Source organism: Gopherus flavomarginatus, chromosome 5, assembly GCF_025201925.1.
Source record: "Gopherus flavomarginatus isolate rGopFla2 chromosome 5, rGopFla2.mat.asm, whole genome shotgun sequence".
Classification (NCBI taxonomy): domain Eukaryota; kingdom Metazoa; phylum Chordata; order Testudines; family Testudinidae; genus Gopherus; species Gopherus flavomarginatus.
In genome coordinates this window covers 49,615,838-49,637,552 of record NC_066621.1, presented here as the reverse complement: position 1 = coordinate 49,637,552, position 21,715 = coordinate 49,615,838, and the positions used below count along the sequence as shown (strand labels likewise).

The following is a 21,715-nucleotide window of genomic DNA, read 5'->3' as shown; positions in this document are numbered from 1 at the left end:
GCATGGAAAAATCAAAACCACAGGTTGCAAATTTGTATGTTCAGTAGTGGCTACAGATTTATGCACGTTGGACTCTGGGCCAAGTTCTCCTCTTGCTGCCAAATAAGAAGTAACTCCATTTAAGTTAATGAACCAGGTCTCCATTTGGAGTAAACTGCTATAACACCATTGACTTCAACAGAGTTACTTCTAATTTGTAAGTGTAAGTAAGAGAAGAGACATGAGAGAAGAATCTGGCCCACTGTATCCATAAATCAGTGGATGCTACCAAACATGTAGATGGATGATCCAGCTCAAATCAGGTACATCGGTGCAAAAGTGAAGTGAAGTCAAAATCAGGCCCTCTGTCTTTTGTACAGTCTAAGACATTATATATTGCTGTTGCTTCAACCTAGATGCAAGGTTCCAAATGTGACATAGGTGGACCTGTGCAAGAAGCCCGGCTCTCAGATTTATCCACAATATGAAAGTATAAGAACACCAAGTGCCTACTCTACAGACAACCCATCATATCTGTTTAGCAGTTTACCTACAATCCAGTCCCTTTGATGGGGCAATGCATGCTCATATTATACATTTACTGCAGCTTCATGCTGCACCACGCCTGCTCATGTGTCACCTCCACAGCGGCAGTTCTGTTAATTGAGACCAGCTGCTTCAATTCCGAATTATTCTCTCCAGAAATATTGATAGTATTACGCTATGATTAGAAAGCACTTTACCAAATGCCTCTCAATTCTGCTAAGCTCAGATGAAGAGCAGCTGTGGAGAGAAGGGACAGTTCCCTGAATGTACAACACACACACACACACACACACACACACACACACACACACACACGAAAGCACTAGGTGAAAAAAAAATACTGGAGAGAGAAAGGCTCTAAGAAGCAGATACAGACAAAACTACAATGGCAGCTCTCTGCAGGAGAGAGCAGCGTGCTTTGCGGGCCACTGGTGCTTATTTTAGATGCTGAAGGGCAGACTTCTTCCTTATGCTCTAGGGCAAAGGGCCACAGTTCTGCATCCTCAATATTGCAGGGGGAAAGGTTTGTCAAATCCATTCCAGAGATAGATTAAGGCAGGTTCCATGGATCTGGGCCCTGGTTGAGGAGAGTATGTGTGGAGAGTGCAACATTGGGATCCATTGACTGAGGTGGGTGGCCCATTGGCAGAGAGAGTTATGGTCTGCCATTGGGACTGAGAAGCCAGAGGGAGCATTTGCAGGGTGGGACTGCCAGCACATGGTCACACACTATCTGACCCTGCCCTCAGCTTCTTCCTTGTGGCTGCTGACTCTGCCCTGTAGGCTGTCAGCAGCTGCACTGTGATGCTGTAGTATGAACTGAGAGTAACTGAATTCCTCTCTGTTCAGTTCTTCAGGGGAAGAACTGAGAATTAAAATAGCTAATAGTCCTCTCCAACTTAACTTAAGAGAACCAAAGGCTTGCCTTTGACTGTCAGACAGCAATCCTGAAAAGACATTTGGTCACTACAATTATGTAATAGATGAGATACCCACTCCACTTCCATATGCAATCGCAGCCTATTGAGTATGCAGTGGAGAGCCCTAGTAAGAGAAAGCTCTGTGGGCAGTGATGTGAAAGGTTCAGCAGGAAATCACAATACATGGTGTCCTGCAGAGAATAATTTTGCAAAATCGCACAGGGAACGTGGCAATTTTCAGCACTCATCCCTGGAAATAAGGGTCACCAATGCATTACTCCAGTTTTATACTATAACTGGAGTAACAACAGTGAATCAGCTCAAAGCAAAGGGATCACTTTGCCATGCTAGAAGTTCTGCTTTGCCCCCCTCCATGAAATATCAATGAGATAAATAACATCTTTGATACAAGACACTGCACATTAAAAGGGTCTCACAGTTAACATAAAACTCATGTTAAATACATTCCTTATCAATGTTACTAATTAATCAAAGTATTAAAAGTCTAGTTTAATGTTTGCCAGGTGTGCAGTTTGTTCACTTTTTCAGTTTACTCCTTAGACAATGAAACTAGACTGGGCAGTTGCCTTTAAGTTCTAGTTTTATTGCCAGTCTATTTCAGTTCCTGGATTTTGTGGACTAGCACATGGCCAGTTGAGTTCCCAATGCAGCAGGTGGTTGAGGGAAATATATTACTGAAATTCCAAAAAACAAAGGCTGAAGATATTTCCATTCATGTGAAGTTATGCTGACCCCCCTTTTTTCCATTAAAACTAGTTTGGACCTAAAATTAGCAGTGTGCTCCTTCAATCCCCAATTTTCCTTCCATTCTCAGTGAGGTTGTTGTAAACTATTAGTACTGGAAAATAGCTACTATACACAAGCACATACACAACGAAACTCCCACAGTGACAACAGTGAAAAGATGTATGTGTCTTCCACTAATGTGGAATGTGTCATATGTGGTCAACAGTGGACCACAAAATACACATACATTGGCTGAATTCACAGCTGGCTTAAATTCAGTGCAATTCTGTTGACTCCAAAGGAGTTGCGTTCACTCAAGTTAGGGCTGGATTTGGCCCTGCTGTTCATCAAATCAGATAAACAAAACAGCTGGTTTCTTTTCTTTTTGGTATCCAAGATTGCTAAATGGTGCTAGTTTAAGGAGCTGGCTATTATTAGCCTGGGTGCAATGCGTTAAATAAGTTCTCCTGGGAATTAAACCCATTGGGCTAGATCCTTAGACGGTTTTAAGTGTCATGGTTTCATTGACATCAATGGAACTATACCGATTTACACTAGACGAGGATCTGGTGCATTAGATCATAGAGCAGAATGAAACCATACCACAGAACAGCAGTAAGAACATACACATACCAGAATAGATGTCCTCACCAATCTCTGAGAGTAACAGGCATCACACATCATCTGGTGGAACTTAGAACCCCAACACATGCGTCTGCCATTGCACAGCCATAACTGCACTGAGGCTGGCCGTAAATTTTGCTCTTAATTAAAGCACATGCATACTCCTTCTCTTTAATTCAAGCCGCCCCACCCCTGAATTATTATTATTATTATGCACAGCACAGTCCTAGAACTGACAGGGATGTTTGTTAAACATAATTAAAGATTAATTTTGCATGGAACAGAAGCCACAGAGCCAAGAACTATACTTTCCCCTCCTCAAATCTCCCATTAGAAAATTACCTTCATTAGCACCGACTCGCTGAGCTTCTCTCTGTTGACAATTTTTATTGCGACCTTTTGACATGTTACACAGTGAACCCCCAACTTCACAAGCCCTGCAGGAGAAACAGAGAGATAGAGAGAGAAAGATGGTTAGACACATCCCCCGTTAAGCTCTTTGCTGTTAGCATCTTACATGGCAATTTGGCTATTTATATGCAAATATTTTTCCATTAGTCCTTCTTACTCTCAGGGACAAAAAACCTGTGAATAATGAATAAACTGTAGAAGATCCGACAGCACTAGGAGTTAACCCACGTCTACACTAGGAACGCTTTGAGAGTATAGCTCTATCGGTATACTGTACTTCTAATGCAGACGTAGCCTATACCAGTAAAACTGAGCTTTTGCCAGAATTGCTTATTCCAGCCCCCCCAAAATTTCCATGTGGAAAGAACACTGGAGCCATTAGGATTGTCTTTCAGCAACATTAAATTCACTTAAATAAAGAAGGGGTAGTGACTCAAGAGCAGTTCTTCCCATATAATTATGTCTACAGAGGAGGCTTTTACCAGCACAGCTATATCGGTCAGGGATCATACCTCTTCACTCCACTGATTAACATAGCTGTGCTGGCAAAATTCCATAGTGCAGACCTGGCCTAAGATCACTTTCAGCTTCTCCCAGTGCTGCCACAATTAATGGGGCTGCCATCTTTCTATTTCAGTCTCTCCTGCTGGACAAAATGGACATTGTGATGCAATGTTATCACAGCATGCAAAAGCATCAACATGTTCTGATGCAATGCTGCAACCCAGTGATGGTTTCCTGACCCAAAATAATTTTCAGGGCAGTTATATGGTCATACATGCAACAGAATGAGGGAATCCCTCTCTGACCATTTATCTAGATACCACCACAACATTTGGGACAGAGACAAACCTAAAAAAAATAAAAATAAAACCAACCAGTAACTGGCACTAGGGGTATCAATAGCTATTATAGACTATAGGTCAAATTCTTCTTTCATTTACAACAGTGCAAATCTGGAGTAACTCCAGCGAGATAACTCAATTTACACTAGTGTCAGATTAGCATTTGTCCTTTTACCTCTCAACTTCCCTTCCATAAATACGGTTCTGCTCTGAAAGGTAGCAGCATAAAAATGGCACCTTCTTACTCAACAGATCTACTTCCTGTGTGTATTCAGTCAGATCTGCTTATGTTAGTGACTAAAATAAGCTTTACTCCCATCAGCGCTGCAGAGCCAACACAGCGGCAGGTGACTATGCTGGATTCTATTACTTCTTGTGCATCATCAACAGAATTGTCTATTAAGTTTGAATCAGTGAGACCTGTGCAACCCATGGCACTGCACAGGGGGTCACCAAGGGTCAGGTTGGCCTGTAACACCTTTATTATTGCTGATGATGCACAAAATGGAAAGAATCCTGCTTAAGTCTCAGAGCCCAGACTGGGGTTTAGAGTTAAGAGAAAAAAATCCATCTTTTTTACTTATAAGCTGAATATAGTGGATTTGGATCCTTGAGAGACAATGAACATGGGGAAGCCCTTTCACAGAGTGTTCACGGCAAACCACGCATCCAGAGGGACTCATATTAGCTCTTGTCTCAGAATGATCTGGCCCCAGTGGAGTGAACAGGGGTTCTACCAATAAATCCAACGGTTTGTCCTCAGAGATATGCCTACTTTTTATATCACTGTAAATCATAATTTTGGAACTGTGAAACAGAGGTTCTGTTTATGCCGAAGAAATGAAACCCACCCACCTTTCTAGCTCCCTCCCTCTTCTGCACTCTGCTCACGTTTGTTGGAACTTCTCTTCACACACCACACACCCCGTGTTCAGACTCAGCTGGTCAAGTGCTGACACAGCACAAAGCAGTTTTACTTTTCAGTCATAACATAAATGAGTCATAGAAACTAAGAGCTCAGCCATGACAAACCCATTTGAAATTAGGTCCAGCAACAGCCTGCCCACTGCCCTGGGAAACTCCCAGCATCCAGCTGTGCTAGGACCAAACCACAGTCCCACATCTAAATTCAGTCTACTCAATAAACTAATAGCATTGCTGGTGCCACATTCACCTCTCCAAGCAGTTGCAAAGCTACTACTGCTGTTCCTCTTTGGCTCCACTCCTTCAGCTGGACAGTGACTCCTTGGCACTACTCACTTGTGGCTATGCACAGATTTACACTGTGTCCATCACTTTCCCCTGGCCTCCAATGTGAGGCAGAGCTCTGAATGTCTTTTACAACAAAACATGTATCATGTTTGTATCATCCTTAACTCTCCCCCACACACACTAAAATACTCTGGCTTAACTTCCAGTTGTATTCTTTGTAGCTGGATTTCCCAGCAGTCCCACTGTTGCAATGGTACAACACTGCATTGTTGCACCACGCAGAACATTGCCTGCTAACCAGAAGCAGCAGTGTGCTCCCCTAAGGTACTATATTGAATTGCTGGCACCTTAGACTGCAGGATCTGAATTTAAATGTGTTGTTCACAATTAAAGATGAGGTAGAGATTACTTATCTGTAACTGGAAGGTGTGAGTTCCCTATCTGTATCCCACACGTGGGTAAATGTGTGCCACACGTCTGAGTCTGGAGATTCTTAGTAAGCAGTGTCCGTTGGCCCACATGTGCACAGTTGTTCTCTTTGTGCTCCAGACAGAGGGCATAAGAGATAGTGCAAGCCGACACCTCTCCATTTCCTCTTCTTACCACGAATCAGATAAGATCCGAAGCAGAGGGGAATGAGGGCCAGGTAGTGGAATACAAATAGGAACCATGCATCTCAAGAACTTCCAGTTACAGGTAAGTAACCTCCATCTCTTCTTTGAGGGCTGGTCCCTGTGTGTATTCCACATGTGGATGCCTGACAAGCAGTATACAGACTGGGGCTGGGTGGGTAGATGCAAGGATGCAGTCAGTAAAGATGCTTGAAGAACTGCAGTCCCTACAGCCACATCTGCAGAGGAGGCCTGAACTAGCACATAATATTTTGTGAATGTGTGAATGGAGCTCCAGGTAGCTGCACTGCACATGTCTAGTATCGGTACCTCCTGAAGAGATGCTGTGGAGGTAGCCTTTGCTCTCCTTTTGGGGGAGGGATATGCGCTAATTGGTAGCACACAATGATGCAAGCACAAATCCATTCAGAGATTCTCTAAGAAGATATCACTTGTCCTCGGGACCTTTCTGCTATAGTGACAAATAATCTGGGTGATTTTCTGATTGGTTTGGCCCTTGCAGGTAGAATGCCAGGGCTCGTCTGACATCCAGAGAATAAATTCCTCTCTCATCAACAGATGCACGGGGGTTTGGGAAGAAAACCAGTAAATGGATAGGTTGGTTGACATGCAATTTAGAAGTTACTTTAGGGAGTAACTAAGGATGATGGTGAAGAGAGTCTTTCTCCTTGTGAAAAATGGTGTATGTTGGGTCAGCACCTTGTTCACCATTCTGGCCAAAGTAATAGCAACTGAAAATGCAACCTTCATGGAAAGGTGGGACAGAGAGGATGTGGCCAAAAGTTCAAATGGTAGTCTGGTAACTATTGACAGGATACATGGAGGTCAGATTGACCACTGGCAGGAAGGGCCTGACTAGGCCTTTCAGGAATCTAACCATTGTTGGGTGAGTGAAAATGAAATGCCTGTGTACTGACCCTGACTACTGTGAGATGGACCCACAGTGAGCTAATGGAAAGACCTGAATTCTTCAATGGCAGAAGATAATTTAAAACAGTTGGGATAGCTGCAGGTTTGAGGAAGACAGATTGTGCCTTGCCCAGGTGGAGGAGCGTCTCCATTCAGCTAGGTAGCAGTTCCAAGTGGAATCTTTCCTTCATAGTTGTTTTAGTTTTGATGCCTATCCAAAAACCAGGCTGTAAGATGATGTGGGTCTGGATTAGGGTCTCTGATTTTGCCATTCTCCTGAAGATGATGATACAGGAAGGGGTGGATCTTGAGAGGAGAATGGGCTGACATTCTCAAACCAGTCCAGAACTGTCTGGACCAATCCAGTGCTATTAGAATGACTCTGGCCTTGTTGTAATGGAAATTTCTCACATCCTGTGATAGCAGAGGGATGAGAGGAAAGACATATCTGAGATGGTCTGTCCATGATGAGGGGAGAGTGTCACCCTAGCAGTTGTGGCCCACAGCTGCTCTGGAGCAACACAGAAGTTTCCTGTTCATTTAGAATGCAAGGAGATCCCATTGAGGTACTCCCCACGGGGTGAATATCTCGCACAGGACAGAGTTGTGTATTCCCCACTCATGGTCTGCAGAGGAGTGCCTGCTGAAGTTGTCTGCTTGAAGCGGGGGCTGATACGGCTGAAGAGACAGGTCTATCACTTTTAGATGGACCCAGTGGATGCTGGTCTTTATGTTTAGGAGTTGGAACCAATGATGACACCGAATGATCCTTTTTATTTCATGCTTTACCCTCCTTCCCGGGGTTCTCAAGTGATACTGAGCCCTTAGAATATGCTCGCGAAGGCTCCCCTGACCAGGATGAATTAGGGGAGGGAGTCTCTTCTTTCAGAAGCATAGCTGGAAGGGGATCTGTCCTGATGACAGTTCTAGGCTCCACTCCTAAGCTCGTGCCTGGAGGCTGATGTACCAGGCAGTCTTCCAGGCCCAAATCAGAGTCAGGTCTCATGGCCTTCTCCATAAGGTGTTTCCTCAAATTTAGGCTCACAAGCTGTGTGTGTTTGCAGGGGAAATGAGTGGTAAATGCTGCACTTTGCTGAGATACGTGTTCACACAGAAAGGAGAGGCAGCATTGGTGCTTGTCACTCACAAAGAAGGAGCAAGGACAAGAGATGCAATTCTTGAGCCCCGGAACTCTGGGCACAGTCCCAGTCTGTGGGGAGGGACTCCCTGAAACGGGAAAAACTAAGCTAAACCAACTATAAACTACTATATCACAACTTTAGCCATGCTAAATATTAAAGCTATTTATAATATATACTTACACGCTAAGAAAGAAGCTGGAGACATCTGTGAACATAGAGGATTTTGACTTAGGCCAGCAGCAATACGAAGGAACTGAGAGGCATCAGCCCACAGTGCCTCTTATGCCCTTGGTCTGGAGCCCAAGGAGGGCAACAGTGCATATGTGGGACAACAGACACTGCCTACTAAGAATCTCCAAACTCAGGCACATGGCTCACATGCCTACTCATGTGGAAAATACATAGGGACCAGCACTCAAAGAAGAATGTTCATTTCTGGTCTATATTAACCTTGCACCTTCCCAATCTATAAATTAAATTTCCCCTGTCCTCAGCCATACATCTTAACAAGACAAAACAGGGCCTTTGACTGTAAACATGAGATGACATCATATTGGATAGGCAGGTTTCTCTGGCAATGAGACAGAAGTGGTACCTGGACCCAGGGCTAAACAGTGTCACACTGTCCAGTGCCTCTCCCTGGCCATGAACTTGTCAGACAAAGTCGAAAGCTCAGGCTTAACCATCGCATCTACCCCGTTAATAAATGTTAAACACTGAGAAACACTACATGCCTTGTAGAAACCAGACAATGAGACAGATTGTACTTTCACACTGGTTTCACATTGGGTTAACGTTACGGAATTTCTCAAGATTTACATTGGCGTAACAGGGAACAGAATTAGGCCTTACATATTTGAGATGACTGGAATTTCTCTCTCCCTCCAAGCCAAATTTAAAAAATACAAATAAAGGAAGGTTGCCCTAGTGCTGCTTGTCTTGTGCCTGACCTGCAGGTAGAGAAAGGACGACATTCTCAAGGGCTCTCAATACAGCACCTTTTTCCAGCCCCAAATTCACTTAACTGTGTATATTTTTAAAAGAAAAACTAAATCTTTCCTTCTGATTTTTGCTTGCCAATGTCACACGATGGCTACGAGCAAGAGACAGAGTGTGTGTGTGTGTGGGGGGCCTGCTAGTGGCTAGTCCACGTAAAGGATAAGAGCCTACTACTGCTAGTAGTTAAGCGAGTTGCTCTTTTAGTTCAAGCAGTAAAAGCCCATGCTTTGGAGCTGAAAAGTCCTGGCTGCTATCCTTCCTGATAACCCATAGTAGGGAGTTGTTAAACAGAGGTGGCTTGTAAGGGGATTTGAACATCTGTGCGCTTCAGATGTTTAGGATGAGCTTCTTCTGGCACACAGTGTGCATAATGTGCTAGGTGTGTTATTTTCCCTCTAGTGGCTAGTCTAGGGGATGAGAACCAAATAATGCAAATTAACTAAAGGAGTTACTCCTGTAGCTGAAGTGATAGAGAGCTGTGATTTGGAGCAGAGGATCCAGGGTTCTATCCTTCCTAATAGGCCATAGCAGAGGCATTGTTATAAAAGCCCTGGGCTGATTTCTGTTCAGTTCTTATTCTACAGTGAAATGAGCTAGTTCTTAGGACTCTGAGTTAAAGGAGTTCATTAATTAAAAGTTTGTTTATACAACACTTTGGAGGTGCAAAGTAGTCCATACATTCTGGCCAGCCACTGGTGTAGCTGCACCAGTGTAATATCTAAGGTAGACAGGATGCTGTAATTTGCACTGGCACAGCTTATCCAGGATTTAAACAAGAGCAAGATGCATGTTTGCAAACTATGCCTTTGCCAGTCTATCTTTAGGGTTTGAGCCAGTGCAGCTGTGCCAGTAGCAGAAACCCCCAGTGTAGTAGTAATCAGTGTTTTAGTACAGAGCCCCTGCAGAGCCATAGATCACTGTGGGAATCAAGGAAGTGCAAATAAAAGGTTTACATAATGATTCATCTGAACATCCCACCCCCATACTTTGCTCCCTCCTTTCTCACTGCCAAAGGGACTGCCACTTTCTATCCCTGGGTACCCAGGAGCTCTGATGTATCAACATCCAGGGTCTACAAAATGGGCTGCTAAAGATGAGGATTTGATATGCAGACATTTCGTACTTTGTCAGGCTACCTTTGGCCTCAGCTTCACCAGGAATGAAGCCCTCTAATTTCAGGTTGGGGGCAGAAGAAAGGGAGTGAAGGGAGCTATCAGCATCTTTTCATTTATAATTAAAAGACATAAACTGAAAATTCATAAGAGCATGTTGCTGTTTTCTACCCAGCAGAAAGAAAGAAACCCACCGATGATACAAGGGAAAGGCTGACTGGAAAACAAGAAGAGTGAGGGAAATATCTTTGCCCTTCACATCCTAATGCTACAGTGTCCAACTGACAAACCTCTGGTTAAATCTTAAGCCTAGGGGTGAACTTGAGCTGCTAACTGGAGTTTAAAACTGAGATGCTAAGTCCTCTCTGCTATTCTAACCTGAGTTAGCTAACCCAAATTAAGAACACACTCTTTTTCAGTGTACACAAACCATCTATATGGGATTTTGTGCAGTCGGCTGCTTCTTTACTGTTCAATCCAGAGCAGGATTTAAGGACAATTTAGGCCTGATTGTCCACTTCTTTGCGCCTTCCATAGTCATTTATATCAGTACAAAGTGAGTATAAACCCTCACCAGTTCAGAATGGTGATTTTTGCACAGGTGTAAATGACGACACAAGGTGCAAGGCAGTCAAAAATAAGGTCCTCTGTGTAATGTGTTAACCTAGGAACTAGTGAACCAGAAAAGCACAGGGTCTTTCTGTGGCCATTAGCCCCACTTCTGTTTACTGTAAGAGACACTCCAGGAGTAATAGGGCAGTTATTTTTTCAATCCTATCCAAACCTTGGACTCTCCTGAGGATGCCAACAGGAGGCAAATTATCTTTTGGGAAGGGGTCAAGTAAAGATCATGAATCAAGAAGTAACGTTGTCCTTTAAGCATTGTATTTATGGTACATTCTGTGTTAATGCACATGAGTTCTCCCGTTCTTCCAGTGTAACAGGAAACTTCATGTGTGTTTCATGGTTTTGATTTTTTGAAAAACTACTATGTAAACGAGTGCATTATAAACAAATAGCAATTTAGTTAAATTACTCCCCACTAATTAGGGGAGATGTGTTCAGATCTCTGGGAACAGAAAATGAATCAATGCTGTATTTGTAAATACTGATAATTGCCTGTAATGGGAAGACCTAGCGGGTCTTAAATTGCTGAAAAGATTTTAAATAATTTGGTTAAAAAAAGATCGCCTATAAAATGAACACTGTCCATACTGTCCATTTCTTCAAATCTAAATGGCTTTGAGCATGGGGTACTTCAGAGCAATCCCCATTTAGGAGCCAATTCTGGGAGCTGTTTTAGATGCCCGCTCAGTGACCTGTCTGCCCAATTTGTTTTAATGTTTTTTCTAATTGTTGGGAAGTACCTCAGAATATACAGGGCACTATTGTACCTTTTAAATCTTTGGTTAAGATAATCAGCTAATATAAATGAGCACAACTTCACCGAAGTCAATAAAAATATGCCCATTTATATCAGTAAAAACTCCATATGTGCATATTTGTTTTTAATATCACTTAATTTTTTCAGAGCTTTTGGACAGTTTGGTTTACTTAGCTCAGGGCCATTATATCCAGTACCAAGTTAGTGGAGAAGAACGTGACACTGTAAAATATGGCCCTGTAGTACTTTAAGTGCTAGCACTGTTAAAATGAACTAGTTTATTATTAACTGCCAGTAACCACTCTCTAGTGGCGACTAAGTGGATAAAAATGCTTTTTTGTGCTAGATAATTTCTGGCATATGAATTGGCACAAATGCTCCACAGTATATTCAAAGAAGCAATACATAAACAACTTTTAAGTTCCCGGAAACTCTAAATGAAACGCCAAAGCCCAAAAGCTACATATGGCCACAGGGTTGAGCACTTCTTGGCTGCTGAAAACAGAGTCAAATCCCGACCTCACCAAAACTTAGCAAACTGGCAAAACTTAGACATAATTGACCAAATCCAGCATGTCAATACTCAGTTCTTAGGCAAAATTCTGCCTGATTTCAATGGGAGTTTTGTCTGAGTAACGTATCAGTAAGGACCTTCAGATTTGTGCAGTGTGTCCAGAAAGAGGCAATAGAAATAAAAAGCTCTGGTCATTATTAAATGCTCCGGCAACTACTTAAGGAAGGGTTATGTGAATGTTGAGAGGATCCGTGCTATTCCATATTGAGAAGCACTGGTGGTCTTGCTCAAATCCATATGGGACATCTATCACTATCTCAAAGCTCACACAAAATCTTGCTTAGTTACCACTCTCTGCTTTGGAGAAACCCAAAGACTGGAAATGCAGGGGGAAGAAAAAGGGACTCAAGGGTTAAAAACAATCATCATTCAAATTGCCATAGATAATGAAAATCAGGAAATGCTGACACTAGGCATTGCCAGCACAATGGGTCTGCTCGCTGCCCTGCCTACTCAGCAAAGGCAGCAGCCAGAGGGGCTCTGTCTTGTACCTTATACCTAGCTTGTACATCCTGGGCAGGTGGGATGAGAATGAGGGAAGAAAATCAAGAATCAGATCAGATGAATGTACTAAGGAGCCCTGGCTACATTCCAGACAATAGTATCCTGATCAGTCGGGGTGGCAGGTTTGTAGAAATTTTGGTGGTGCCCAAACTCCGTCCCCCCTACCTCTAACCCCCACCTCCCCAAGGCTCTGGGAGGGAGTTTGGGTGAGGGAGGGTGCACAGGGATGGGGTGCAGGGGTGAGGGCTGTGGGGTGTGGCTATAAATGAGGGGTCTGGAGTGTGGGAGGGGCTCAGGACGAGAGTAGGAGTGTCGGGGTGAGGGCTCTGGCTGGGACTGGGGATAAGGTGTTTGGGGTGCTGAAGGGGCTCAGGGCTTGGACAGATGGTTCAGGATGCGGTGGGGGGTGAAAGCTCTGGCTGGGGTGTGGGCTCTGGGTGGGTCAGGCTGCTCCGGGACAGGGGCCAGAGAGGAGGAGCCAGAGACGAGTGGGGGTGGGACCAGTAAGTCGGGGCCCAGGGACACTTGGGGAAGGTGTGGGGGGGGGTGCAGGTGGGGCTGGGTCTCCCCCCCAGCCCTAAATATTCATGGAGCTGGGCCCCTAGTACCACAAGGGTATGGAACTCGCCGCCTATGTCTCAGTTGAATTATCACTTAGGAGTCTGTCCAGACTAACGATGTTGCTCTTGTTTTAATTTTAGTAAACTAATTGCAAATGCTAATGTCTCAGTTGAATTATCACTTAGGAGTCTGTCCAGACTAAAGATGTTGCTCTTGTTTTAATTTTAGTAAACTAATTGCAAATGCTAATGTAGATACTCCAGGACACAAATGTTTGTGGTTTACCTCAGGGCTCAGCCTAGCACTGGCAATGAATTAGTCTGAATTAAAACTAGAGCAAAAACTACATTAGGCACACCCCAATGAGTCCTATTTTCACAGGGGCCTCAATATGGCTCTGAAAGTCTGCGTGTGTAATCACCTGAGTGTGCACTTTTCAAGCACTAAAACCTGTGCATATAAATGAAAGAATTTACATACCCACATAAACTGGGATTTGCATTTGTAAATCCTGTCAGGTGTTCCTGACTGAAAAGTACATGCACAGATATTTACACAGATCTACATGCCCCAAAACAGACCATTTCTGAAAATGAAGACCTAAAAGCAGCAAACAAAACTATTCACACACAGTTAGAAGAAGCTTGGGAAAATGTTCATCAAAGGTGAGATTTCTACCCCCTACAACAAATATCTTCAGCCACCCATGGCTTCCTTGGGGTTAAATCAACTCAGTTTCACCAGATGGCAACACTGACTTCAATGGAGTCACTTAGGATTTACACTGATGTAACAGGGATTAGAATTTGGCCCACAGCGACTCAATTTCCACAGCTGTAAAATAAGGATAATACTTACTTACCTACCTCGCAAGGATTCTAGGGGGATTGATTAATCCTTATAAAGAACTTTGAAAAAAAAATCTAAAGCCCTGTGTAAATTTTAAGTATGATTACTAGCAAAACTGCATCTAAAATACAATTCTGAAAAGAAACATCTATTTCGTTTTTTGTGAACAGCTCCTATTTCATTCACCATGTTTTTCTGGTCCGTAACTTTATGGTTCTCCACAGTACATTTCCTACTTTCATAGCTGCATTTGCAAAAAGTTTGTGTCAGAGCATCTTGCTTATGGAAAACAATAATTGTTCTTAATTACTCAGTACCCTCATTGAGCAGATGTTTATTTTTCTATAGCAATTGTTATCTCTAATTATTGTCTTTAAAATAAACACAGTCTTATATCAAGTGACATACAAATTATATGGTGTCAGTTTATAATTGGAAGTTGGGGGTGTGGTGGTTTAATCTATAAATCTAAACAGATGTGGATGGAGGTACCCTGCTCTGTAATAAAGTAATTTGACCATGAGCTGTTCTACAAAGATTCCACGGCTGGAAGGTTGTTCTAGGAAGCCTATGCAATAACTGCTTCTAAATTGAATAAACTGTAATTACAGTAGGAATAAAGCCAGAGTTCAAATTTTCAGCATGAGCACGGAGGGAGCTGCTCATCAGTGCCAGGATTCACACCTCCTGGCTCAGAACACAATGGGGAGGCATATATCAAATCACAACAGCCTGGATTCACTCTCTTAGGACTCAGAGCCAGGCTGGGACAGTGAGGGGAGAACACACATTAGCTCACTAATGCTAGGTTTCACACTGTGTGCTGTGGAGATGATGGTGGGATCATCCTCTGAGCAACGCAGGATCAAGACACACAGAACTGAGATCGGCTCTAGTGATTTTTATCTTGGTCTCTTGCTTATAATATTTTGCATATCAGTACTTCTTGCAAACCCTTTGTGTCAGCTGCATGGAGTAGAGAATGTGACTGAGGAGTTCCTCTGACATGCTGCCTTCCTCAACTTACTACACACATGCACGTGTCCAAAGTGCCACCCTGGGAAACCAGGGCAGAAGCCTCAATGGAAACATTGGTGCCACCATTAATAAAATGCTTTTGTTTCACTAGGTGGAGGAAAAAAAAGCCAACCTAAACAATGTTGAAGTTTCTTGGGATTTTTCGAGAGCTTGTGACTTCCTGCCAGCTGGGCTTTTATTTCAGAACAGCTCTTCATTCCCTCACAAAACACTTGGGGAACTATGCTTTGCTGCCACTGGAGAGACACAGGTGGCAGCTCCCAGAAGACATGTGTGAAAACACCCAGCCAAAGCTCCTCATGGACTGGAGGAGAGGACAGTGGCTTCATTTTTTAATTAAACAGATATAACAACATTACAGAGCTCTTTATGGCTGCAATAGTGAAAACTGCCTTTTTCACAGCTTTGGATGAACCCTGGGAAAACTCTGCCTCTGACCCCAATTTGCCAGCCCCAGAAGCTGAGAGAAAAGAAAAGCCAGCATGGCTTCCATCCTGCCTGTAGCAGCCAGATCTATGCACTTCCTTGAGGAAACCTCCTTGAGATCAAAGTCCACCTCCAGACCTCGTTAATCCATTACCAGTAGGTGCCTGAGGGCAGCTATTCTCAAACACAAGGGGAAGTGGTAGGAGGTATAGAAGAGCCCTGACTGTCTATCCCTCATAAGATAGCTTTTAAAAAACATGTCAGTGTAATTAGGTAGCATCTGGGTAATGATCCATCCTGTCCTATCTTGGTCTAGTGATCCATTGAGGAGGACTGATGCTTCAACACAGTGGGTGTCAACCAGGGGCCCGGGGCCCCTTGTGGGGCTGCAAGCAAGTTTCAGGGGGGATGCCAAGGAGAGCTGCCATTAGACTTGCTGAGGCCCAAAGCAGAAAGCCAAAGCCCCACCGCATGGGGCTGAAGCACAGAACCCGATGCCCTGTCACCCAGCATTGAAAGCTGAGTAGCTTAGCTTCGCAGGACCTTCTGTGGCATGAGGCTCAGGCAATTGCCCAGCTTGCCACCCCCTAATGCCAGCCCTGGATTTTATATGCAGAAAAATAGTTGTTGTAGCATGGGTGGGCCATGGAATTTTTACAGCATGTTGGGAGGGGGGTACAGAAAGGAAAAGGTGCTCTAAGAAGGAGGGAACATCATGGGGTGAGGTGGGAGGGAGACAGTGGGACACAGCTTGTTCTTCATATGTTTATTGAATTGATGTTTTAATCCGGTTTCCTTTGTTCATTTCTCATGTTCTCTGCTACCTCCCCGCCATCCCCCACATTTCTTCCATCTTTCCTGTGTGTGGCTCCCTCATGACAAAGGGCCTCCTGCATCTCAGGGACTTGCCTTATATTTTCTTTGCATGATTCGCTATTCATGAGTCTAATGATGTCATCCTAGGCCTTATTGTTACACTAGCCCCACTCTTCTCAAAATGACCAGAATGTTCTTCATCCTGCAAGTCCTTGCACAGAGCACAACAGAGTTGTGCAACTCGCGGCCTTGGGCACAACATGGCAAGGGCAGTTTTTTATGCTCCAGTGCAAATGTGAGCGCAGGATATACCTGACATGTCAGGGTCAGCACTAGAGAGGCTTGACCCTGCACAGCAGAGGTAAGGAACACTGAGTACAAGCATCAAACATAAGAAGCAGGATGGGGAGCACCAGGGATCCAGATTCTAAATCTGGGCCTAATCCAGCACTCACTCATGTCAATGGAAAACCTCCCACTGCCTTCAGTGGGCTTTGGCGCAAACACCTGCTGAGAACACCACAGTGTGGTCCCTCGGTTACTGGCAGGAGACATGGCCAAAGATGAGAGAACACAGCTATTTGTCTTATTTGTATGATTATGATTAATGTGTCTTTCCAGACTCACCTATCTTCCATCCACACTTTGTCCCTTTTTACCCTGTGCTCTTGAGCGTAATGGAGTAGGTGTGTCAAGGAAAATGAGACTTACTATTGGTCTGTGGAGATGATTACATCTAGCATTTAACGTAACTCAGTAGTGCCCACCATATTAGCTGTAGCTTAGTTGGATGGACCATTTAAGGGCAATGCTTGGGACAAAGGGGTGAGATGCACCAAGTTTATCTGGTAGGAATAAGCTGGGAACCTTTTAGCATCTCAGTAGCCTGTAATAATACATGCAGGAGTTTTAGTCCATAAGCAGATATTCCTTTAAAAGGATTTCCCCAGCAAGTGGGGTTTATGTACTCAGCGCAGGGAACCTTTACAGGTAATTAGCTCACCAGTTCATTTCATTGTCAATTTCACCAACCCGCCAGGTTCAGTTGCAGTACAGAGGGAAAGCCTGGGCTTTAGGGTGGGATATTCTTGAAAAAATAGGAGAAGTGCTTGACAATAATCCATTTCCCATCTATAAGATAAAGACCCAAAAATCAGGACTGTCCCTATAAAATTGGGACATCTGGTCACCCTACCAGAGAGTAAAAAGCTGCCAGTAATGAATGTGCCCAGGTACACTGCAAATAGGGTCTAAAAATTATCTGCTTCCCATCTCAAATTTTCATGGGCCCTCATCTTTCCAACCCCAACCAGCTGGGCAATTTAAGAGTGTAATGTTTATTCTATGCATCAAGCATAGAGATCAAACCTCATGATTCAATGTCATCACACACAGATGTGATGTTACATTATCTCAGGTTTCCAGGACAAAGAGGTTGCAACCTAAAAGGGAACCCTATCAAAGTTTCTAGGCTGAGATTTTTTTTTTTAAAGGCCTAAAGTTAGGCTTCCGCTATTTAGACCATATTTAGCCACCAGGACTGCAGCATCCCCTTAAAAACTCACTTCTTTAAAAAGAGACTCAGACTATACTCTCTTTCACACTAAATAAAGACATACAATAAATAAAAATGAAAGTGTCCCACATATGCATAAGTGACAGCCATGTGACAAATTGAGGAGCCACATAATATATGGCAAAGCCATGATACATTTATTAACCATGAACCTTTGATCACTTCACATGCCCTTTACCCATTAATCAGACTCCACTTGGATTTAGCATTCTGAAGCCATGAGCAACTTCCAACAGCTGAATTTCCCCCTCAAAAAATTACCCCTTCCTGAGGCCTAGAATTGCCAAGATTCAATTCTGCACAAGTGACTGTTTTTTCTATACCTAAAAATCTCATCACTTTAATGGCTAATACCTTGTGGCTTTACAGAGCTAGAAACAGGAGCTTCATCCCAATGGAAGAGGATGATTCCCAGCTTCCCTAAGGGACCTGACACCTCTTCTTACCTAGAAATGGCCAGAGAGATTGGTCTTTACAAGTGTGACTTTTTTTGAGATACAGAAAAGTTACTCTGGGTGATATTTAGACATTTATATAGGTTCCTCTGAGTCCTACACTGCTGAACTCACAGTAACTAAGGCATCTGGGTTTATAGGCAGAAGGCTAAAAGAAATAATCCCAATGCAATTTTGAAATCTCTCTAAAATCTTCCTAAAATAACATATGTGGTATATAAATAATACATGAAGGCATAAGTTGATCATCATTCGAGATAACCTGAATAATTCAGTTGTGGCTCAGCCACTCGTGAGCAATGCACCCATCTCAAACTCAAGTCAATAAACCCTTTATAGCACACTCGGCCTAGGTGTTACGACAATACCAATAAATAATAATGATGACCCCCTAAGACTATAAATTAAATAGAACGTAAGGAAAATCTTCACTATCACAGCCCTCTAGACATATGTATTAGTTGACTCAGTGACTGCATCATTATATTGTCTTTTCCTAATTCTTCCCATCTCTGACTGCTCCCTGTGTTATCTCCGCCTGTTCTTGACTTATCTTAGGTTGAAAGCTCAGTGGGGAAAGAGAATCTGCTTTTAGTGGTTTTCTGGGGCACCATGTAATCATATGGCTGCGTAATAATAAAATAATAATAATATAAAATACCAGACTTTGCCTCTGACTCAGTTTGGGACCTTGAGAAAGTCATTTAGTTTTTCTGTGCCTTAGTTTCCCACCTGTAAAACTGGGATAGCAATATTTGCCAGAATGATGCGAGACATAATTAGAATCTGACTCCTGTTCTCATTTAAGACATCAAGAGATATAGCGTTCGCTTCAACGGGACCAAGAGCGGGGCTTCATGTTTGCAAAGCTTACAATGCCGTGTCAGTGCAAAGTATTGTTACATAAAATATGCACAGTCAGTACAGCCCCAATTTGGTTAGGTACTTAATTGACTCCAATGGGGCTACTCACATGCTTAAAGTTAGGCACATGCTTAGGTAATCTGGTGAATCAATACCTAAATCAGGAAGGGAGTAGGAAAGAAAAAAAACTGGGGCTAAAACAGAACTGGCTCTTTAATGCAAGATCTACTTTCACATTAGTTCATTCTAAGATTCCACAACCTGGAGAGTTTTCTTTAAATACAGCTGCAGATACAACCTAGTTTTAGTTTAAACCCAGAACAAATTCAAATTTACCATTCATTTTGTAGCCACAAAACCAATGAGATCTCCCACCCCCTTTCAACCCTCCAACAAGTGAAGATTTTTAAATTCTAACTTAATTAATATCACAACAAGGATGGCATTCCCAGAATTGGAAATCTCTTGAGGTAGGAGAGGAGGTTTGGTACTGAAGACCCCTATAGAAAAGCCAGAGGATGCACTCTTCACAAAATGAGGCTGGCCACTTAACACTTCATCCGATGGGCTCACTGCTGATATAGCCTGCTGTGCCATTCTGACTTCTCTTAATCCCCCTCTGATAGATCCCTAACAGGAATTGCACCGACTGCAGAGATACTGCTCTTTAATAATGACCCAGGAGAAAATGTGGATATGCTGCACCTGCATCGATGCTATGAACAAAATGCCAAGTACCATAAGCTCACTCAGTGCATCCAACTTCGCTGGGTTTCTGAATCTACACCTGGGTGTCAATGAGGTGCAGGGTTTGACTCCAAAACCTAGTTAGGTGCCCAATCCATCTCCCACATAATTCAATGGAAAGATTCCCACTGACTTCAAATGGGAATTGGATTGGTTCTTTATCAGTACTAGAGAGGCACCTGAGCCCCCCTGTCAGGGCAGGAATGTTACAAAGTGGAGAATGGCCTTGATCAAAGCCCTGGATCCAAGCAGCTTCTTTGATCTTTGGGGAAGTTTGGAACCAAATCCACACTCTACAGCTGAGGCCATCTGTTTCTAACTTGGATTGTTCTTGCACCAAGTAGGAAAAAATCACTTTATCAATGCAAGGAACAATCATTAAAAGCATCAGGCTTATCTACAACTCTAGTTCTTCCCTGATAAAAAAATCAATACTAATAACAAGACAGCAGTGATGAGAGCCCTAGGCCTGATTTGCCTCTTGCTGACAACAGTTTTATATTGGTGTCATTCCACTGACTTATGTGAAGTTACTCCTGCTTTATGCTGATGTATGTGAGAGGAAAATCAGGCACAGGGCTGGCTTAAGGCAATCCAAGGCCTAAAGCCAACCACTGCATGGGTCCCCTTGTAGTTCCCTCTTACTCAGTAGCCCTGCCCCCATGCTATGATCCAATCCCTACTTGGAGTAGCAATGGCAGGGACCTCCTTCTTCTTCCAAAGAGGCAGGGAAAACAGCATGGGGTCCACTTCATTTTCCTCAGGAGCAATAGAAGTCCTATCTCCATATGTAGAAATGCCACCAGCATTTTTCCCAGAAGCCAGTGTGTGTCTGCTTAAATGGTAGGCCAAGCCCAATGCACTCTTCTCCTGCCATACAGACTCCTCTTCTGTGGTGGTGATGCCAGGGTCCCCAAGAGTAATTAACATCCCATTGGATGGACAGTTCACACCTCTCAGAGTCAGTTTCAGGCTCTTCTGCAGAATCAGGCAGACATCACTGTATCAGTTACACCTGGTTAGGGTGACCAGACAGCAAATGTGAAAAATCGGGACAGGTTGTTGAGGGTAATAGAAGCCTATATAAGAAAAAGCCCCCAAAATCAGTACTATCCCTATAAAATTGAACATCTTGTCACCCTACACCTGGTTCATATTTTCAAGTTTTTGTTTGCAACCTTGAAGCCTAGAAACATATATATTTTTAAATGAATCCTGAGTTTTGGACGCAATCACATGACTCTGGGAGCCAGAGCCCTAGGCACCGGCCTATAGAGTCTTAATCCAGCCATGATCAGGCTCACTGATCTTTAAATGCTTTATATCCTTCCTGCTCCTCTCTAGCAGACTGAATTAACTATACTGAAACAGGTTGTGAGGCTAGAACCCCCATGACACAATTATAAAAAGATGTTTTTTCTCATCCCATCTCACAATTAGATCACAGACCAAAAAATAACACAACAGCTCTGTGACTTGGGGAGAGGAAAGAACTGAAACCCAAAATCCAGTTTACAAAAGGAAAGCTACTGAAAAAGGATTAAAGGTCAAAACAATCAGACTATTCTCATTTGAATGAACAGCAAAAACAGGCATATCACCCACCCCCGCAACTTCCAAATGTACTGTTTTTAATTTGGGAGTAATGGTTTGGGTCATGGTGTGGAAGGCATCTGTCGCTGTTGAAGCTGGGAACAACAAAAACTGCCAGCTCAGGTTTTACAAGTTGCACGGCTCCTGACTCACTGTGTTCCTTATACAGAGAGCAGGAGGTCAGATTCAGTACACCTTTAGAGCAGAAAAGGCCCCAACTCATTATTTTAAGGCAGTGCTTATGAAATAC

General features: G+C 43.3%; 1 protein-coding gene across 13 annotated transcripts in view; it reads right to left on the bottom strand.

Moving 5' to 3' along the window:
* The window catches only part of BRSK2 (BR serine/threonine kinase 2), a 493,899-nt gene that overhangs the window by 235,519 nt on the left and 236,665 nt on the right, over window positions 1-21,715 (bottom strand). For all 13 annotated transcript variants that reach the window (XR_007774500.1, XR_007774497.1, XR_007774499.1 and 10 more), the window contains exon 2: window positions 3,159-3,253. Coding sequence is in view for 9 of the 13 variants with exons in the window: in XM_050953680.1 (XP_050809637.1) it covers window positions 3,159-3,253 (95 nt within the window). In the remaining 4 variants the exon portion in view is untranslated. The remainder of the gene's footprint in view (window positions 1-3,158; window positions 3,254-21,715) is intronic.